The sequence below is a fragment of the Anolis sagrei genome, chromosome 1 (genome assembly GCF_037176765.1).
Source record: "Anolis sagrei isolate rAnoSag1 chromosome 1, rAnoSag1.mat, whole genome shotgun sequence".
Lineage (NCBI taxonomy): Eukaryota > Metazoa > Chordata > Lepidosauria > Squamata > Dactyloidae > Anolis > Anolis sagrei.
In genome coordinates, this window is record NC_090021.1 from 313,724,989 (window position 1) to 313,730,988 (window position 6,000).

The window sequence follows — 6,000 nt, forward strand, 5'->3', positions numbered from 1 at the left end:
TATTTTCATTATTCAACCCTTCTGCTATGGAATATAAAGTGATGCTAAATGTCAACACAGAATTGGGTGCAGTCCTTGCACATGCACATTCTAGAGTATAGTTAGAATCATAGAGTTGGAAGAGACCTTGTGGGCCATCCAGTCCAACCCCTGCCAAGAAGCAGGAAAATCGCATTCAAAGCACCTCTGACAGATGGCCATCCATCTGTTAGAGTAAACAAAGAGTGATGTGAGTCAGAAAGTAGGAAATCTGTCTTTCAAAAGACGTATTAGTCCCTTGGGGAGATGGGGCAGGGTTAAATAAAGTTTATTATTATTATTATGTGGTGTGGTGGAGGCTCCTTCTTTGGAGGCTTTTCAAAGGAGGGTAGATGGCCATCTGTTGGGGGTGCTTTGAATGTGATTTTCCTGCTTCTTGGTAGGAGGTTGGACTGGATGGCCCACAAGGTCTCTTCCAACTCTATGATTCTATTATTATTTGATACATAACAAGTAGGCCTGGGTAACAACGCAAAAATTTGTTTCTAAAATCGATTTGTATTTGGGGGTTTTTTTTGTTTTGATATTTAAAATAATTACCAAATTTTCCTTTTAAAAAGTTCAATATTTACGAAATTTCGTAAATGGTAAAAAAATAACGAATCGATTTCCGAAACAATAACGAATCGATTCGGTAATGGCGGATGTGACCGCGAAATACGCTAAAAAACCTCCAAAAACTTCTGAAGCTTCCCTCTCCCTCTGTTCTTGACTGTTGGTGTGATATTATAATTTTTTTTCACTAATTAAACCATAAAACTGGCCCAGACATGCGGAAATAATAACAAAACGACCTCAGAACAATAACGAAACGAATACAATAACGAAATACGAAGCATTTACAAAACGTGTTTAAAAATTCGTTTTTTTTTTTAAATGATTGCTCCAGAATGGTTCGTTATCATTTTGTAATTGGAAAAATTAACGAATTATTAACGAATTATGAATTAACGAAACAAAACCGCCCAGGCCTAATAACAAGACTAGTACACAGCAAACAAGATCACTATGCTGGCTTTTGTATTATTGTTGTTATTGTTATTATTAAGACACTACACTTGGAGGACCAGCATCCTAAGTAAGAAAAGTAAGTAAGTTTACTATTATGATTATTACAAGTTTGGCTTCCCTCCTCTTTTCTAAACATGCTAAAAGTATTAACACTTGCCATTTGAGCCTATGAACATATCCATTCAAACTGCTGTACCATAAAATGATCTCCACATATCCACTAAGATTCTCTCTGCCTCTTTTCCAAGAAATATATTAAACTAGAAACATTACTACTCATTCTGTACCCTTACACATAAACCTTTCAGATTGCTAGAAGGAAGCATTTGTTTGCGTTGTACAGGCACGCACCTGCAAGCGCATGCGTTTTCAACAACTCAAAGATTGTTTTACAGAACATCCCTGAAGATGACAGCAGTGACATGAAGATCACACGATTTCCTATATATATATACATCCAGCATCAAAGCCTTCTTCCTACAACATAGTCTTCACCAAACCAGAACGTTAACCTCACCTCCCACCAAGCCAGCTGTACTAAGTCAGGCACTGGCAAACTTTGTCCCTCCAGGTGTTTTGGACTTCAACTCCCACCATTCCTAACAGCCTCAGGCCCCTTCCTTTCCTTCCTCAGCCTCTTAAGCCTGCCTTAGTATAGACTTGACATTAATATTGAAATACAGTAATTAAAAGCTTAAGCGGCTGAGGGAGGAATGGAAGGGACCTGAGGCTGTTAGGAATTGTGGGAGTTGAAGTCCAAAACACCTGGAGGGTCAAAGTTTGCCCATGCCTGTCTGAAAGTCTATATTGACTTGACATTAAGATTGAAATACAGTAATTAAAAGCTTAAACGACTGAGGGGGGGAAAGGAAAGGATCTGAGGCTGTTAGGAATGGTGGGAGTTGAAGTCCAAAGCACCTAGAAGGCCAAAGTTTGCCCATGCCTGCACTATGTGGTTGTTAATGGGGGTTGAAGACAAATAGTTGGATATCTCTTTAAGCTTTGTTATTTACCTTCTGACTCACACCCCCCCCCCTCCCCAGGCAGACTCTACTGCAGATCCTAAGTAGTTGCCAAAAAGACATTTGACATTGAGGCAGCGTAGTGGATGAGCAGGATAAGCACCATCTGTACACACCACTCTGTTTACCTGAGACAAAATATGCCAGAAGCAACAATGGAAGACCACCACAAAATAAAAAGCATCTTTTCAGGTCCCTCCCCAACCGCACATACTGTACATTTTACCCTAACAAGTTTGCATCACCAAAGAGGAAAACAGTGTACAAAGCAAACCAACTGGAAAAGGGAAATTATGTCATATTTGGTCTTCTCCGCATTCCTCCCCCAGTCAGAGAAGTTTCTCTCCCTCCTCCTTCCTCTAAGACTGTAGTAACTGACCATCTTCCAAGAAGGGAGGGAGTCGGCAGGGAGAGGCGGGACAGAGAGCGACAATAACAAACAAAGCCTCCTCTCTGGGTTGTTATGAGTTTTCTGGGTTGTATGGCCATGTTCCAGAAGCATTCTCTCCTGACTTCATCTGCATCTATGGCAGGCATCCTCAGAGGTTGTGAGATCTGTTGGAAACTACAAAAAATGGGTTTATATTTTTTTAAAAAACTCTAAAATCATAATGGTAAATAAAGAACAATACTCAAAAACAGGGGAATTTCAAACAAGAAACAATCAGGGCCAGCTAATCACCTCCCAACAAAGGATTCCCCCGGGGCAGTAAGAAGCCAGACCTTGAAACTGCTAGGCCATTAAATGCTAATCAAGGTGGCCAATTGCAACATTCACCTCCACCTCAAACAGACAAGAGTTATTTCTTCCACCCTGATATATAAACTCCATTTTCCTAGTTTCCAACAGACCTCACAACCTCTGAGGATGCTTGCCATAGAGGTAGGTGAAACGTCAGGAGAGAATGCTTCTAGAACATGGCCATACAGCCTGGGGAAAAAAACACAACAACCCTGTGATTCTGGCCATAGACAACACAAACCTCCTCTCCAAATCTCAGCTGAAGCCTCTCCTTTCTGCCAGGAATGAGAAAAAAAGGGAAAACATGGCCAATGATGAAGAGAAGTAATGGTGATAGACTGTTGCAAAAAAAAAAAAAAAGTCAAGAAAAGCCACACCAACCTTGAGGATCCCAGTTGACTTGTTTCCTTGGTGTCTCGATTGGAAATTTCATCGCTTCCTTGGCCCAAGGAGGGGGAAGAGAGAGACTCAATGGGTTTCCAAGCTTTGCTTTCCTCCTGCCTGGATGCTGCAGCCAAACAAACACATTAATTTCGAAATGGGGAGGGGGAGAGAGGCTGCCCTTGGAGTGAGTCGAGACTAGAGGGGGAAACTGGGGGTTGCCTACAAAGGGACGAGGACCTGACAACAAGCCAAGGGAGGAAGGAGCTTGAGCCTTGGAGAGCCGAAGAAAGGACCAATGGAAGATCCCCAAGTGAGCTTTGGTACCACTAGGAAGAGGAGAGAACAACAGCCAGTTGGACAAAGGTGGGTAGGTAAGTCGGTGAGTGGGTGGGGAGCCTCTTCCTTTTTGTTGTCTATGTGCTCCAAGAGCTGCCTGGCAAGTCTTCCTGCTCCTTCTTTTTGCAGATGCGGCTCGGGCGGTGTTGGCTTGACCACTGCAGCATTACACACAGGGCTGGCGCACACGTGAATGCATCGTCCAGCCAGATGCAGACCAAGAGGATGGGGAGAGACTTCAGGTGGGGAGGGAGGGAGGGAGAGGGGCCAAAGGGGCTGATCCAACCAGGCGCTCAGTCAAGCCAAGAGGTGGTGCCAAGGCACCCGGAGGAGGCAGGCAACAAGCCCATCTCTGCTCCTCTTCCAGCCGGGCTCAGCGGGCAAAGCAGAAGAGACACCAGTGATGGAGATGGTGGAGATGGAGATGGAGAAAAGTCATCCTCGGCGGGTTGGGGGGAGCTGCATCCGCGTGGCGAGTGGGAAGGTGGGGGCGAGCATCCCATCTGAATGCAGCAAGAGTGAGACAGAGGAGGGGGAGGCAGGGAAGCAGCCTCTCTCTTTCTCTCTCAGTCCCACCTCCAAGGCAGCCTTCGAGCAGCTGATGGGAAACTTCGGCGGGGGCACCTTGCTTTGGTTGGCACAGAGAGAGAAGGGAGGGGAGGGGGCGGGGGCTGCGAGGAAGAAAGGAGGGGGGCTCTGTGGGCGGGGGGTGACGACATCGGGGAGCAGGGGCCGTGCTCAGGTTGCTCTGGGGCGGGGGCGGCGCGCAAGGCGGCTGGCTACTTGCAGGAGCCCTTCCTCGCCTGGAAGAGGAGGAGGAGGGTGAAGGGGAGGGGGAGGCGATTGCATTGCAGTGTTGCGAGGGGAGTTTTGCAGCAGAGACGCGCTTGGCTCAGTCGCAGCTGAGGGTTGGGTTGGGGAGAGACACAAGAGGGTCGGTGGGAGCCCTCCCTGAAGCAGTAGCAGCAACAATAACAGGAATAGAAAAACAATTTTCCTCCTCCTCCTCTTCTTCATCATCTTCTAAAAGACCCAATGTACCTGGACCAAACCGAAAGACACAACAAAACAAAACAGAGTCAAGTAGATCCCCAAGAACAGTGTTTCTCAACCTGGGGAGGGTTGCATGGGGGTGTCATAAGGGTCTCCAAAGACCATCGGAAAACACAGTATTTTCTGTTGGTTATGGGGGTTCTGTGTGGGAAGTTTGGTCCACTTCTATTGTTGGTGGGGTTCTGAATGCTCTTTGATTGATACATCCCAGCAACTATAACTCCAAATCTCAAGGTCTATATTCCCCAAACTCCAACAGCGTTCACATTTGGGCATACTGAGTATTCATGCCAGGTTTGGTTCAGATCCATCATTGTTTGAGCCCACAGTGCTCTCTGGATGTAGGTGAACTACAACTCCAAAACTCAAGGTCAATGTCAACCAAACCTTTTCAGTATTTTCAGTGGGTCATGGGAGTTCTGTGTGCCAAGTTTGGTTCAATTCCATTGCTGGTGGAGTTCAGAGTGCCCTTTGAATGTAGGTGAACTATAAATCCCAGCAACTACAATCCCCCCCCCCCCAACCCCACCAGTATTCAAATTTGGGCACATTGGTTATTTGTTCCAAATAACCTCCAGTGAAGGAAAATACATCCTGCATATCAGATATTTACATTACGATTCATAACAGTAGCAAAATCACAGCTATGAAGTAGCAACACAAATAATGTTGTGGTGGGTGTCACCACAACACAAGGAACTGTATTAAGCGGTCACGGCATTAGGAAGATTGAGAACCACTGCCCAAGAAACTTCTATCGTGCTTCCTACTGAAGGTGCACATACAGCAGGCATGAGCCCTCCAGATGTTTGGACTTCAACTCCCACAAGAATTGAGTTGACTTCCAAAACACCTGGAAGGCCCAAGTTTGCCCATGCCTGATATACACTCTAGAATTTAATAAAGTTTCACACCACCCTGACTGCCGTGGCTCAACCCAAACCAAGGCTAGAAGGTGCAAAGTTCCATTTGAAACGAGGCCCCCTTCCACACAGAGGAAAAAAATCCCACATTATCTGCTTTGAACTAGGATACATAGTGTGGTCTCAGTGTGGGCTAAGGGCCCTTCTACACAGCCCCTTATCCCAGAATATCAGGACAGAAATGTCGCACAATATCTGCTTTGAACTGGGCTGAGTCCACACTGCCATATATTTCAATTCAAAGCAGATAATGTGGGATTTTCGGCCTTGATATTCTGGGATATAAGGCTGTGTGGAAGGGTCCTAAGATTAGGGTGTACTTTAGGGCCCTTCCAAACAACCTTCTACAACCTGGGTTAAATGGCCTCTGTGTTTGTTATGTCTTCCTTTACACTGCAAAGGAAGACATAACAAACACAGAGGCCATATAACCAGAATATCAAGGCAGAAAATCCCACAATATCTGCTTTGAACTGGGTTATCTGAGTCT

General features: G+C 45.5%; 1 protein-coding gene across 1 annotated transcript in view; it reads right to left on the reverse strand.

Annotated features, from left to right (window-relative positions):
* The window catches only part of KCNK10 (potassium two pore domain channel subfamily K member 10), a 97,278-nt gene extending 93,115 nt beyond the window's left edge, over positions 1-4,163 (reverse strand). Inside the window, exon 1 of the mRNA XM_060757119.2 lies at positions 3,196-4,163. Coding sequence (XP_060613102.2) covers positions 3,196-3,247 — 52 coding nt within the window. The 5' untranslated portion in view covers positions 3,248-4,163. The remainder of the gene's footprint in view (positions 1-3,195) is intronic.
* Between the last annotated feature and the right edge of the window lie 1,837 nt (positions 4,164-6,000).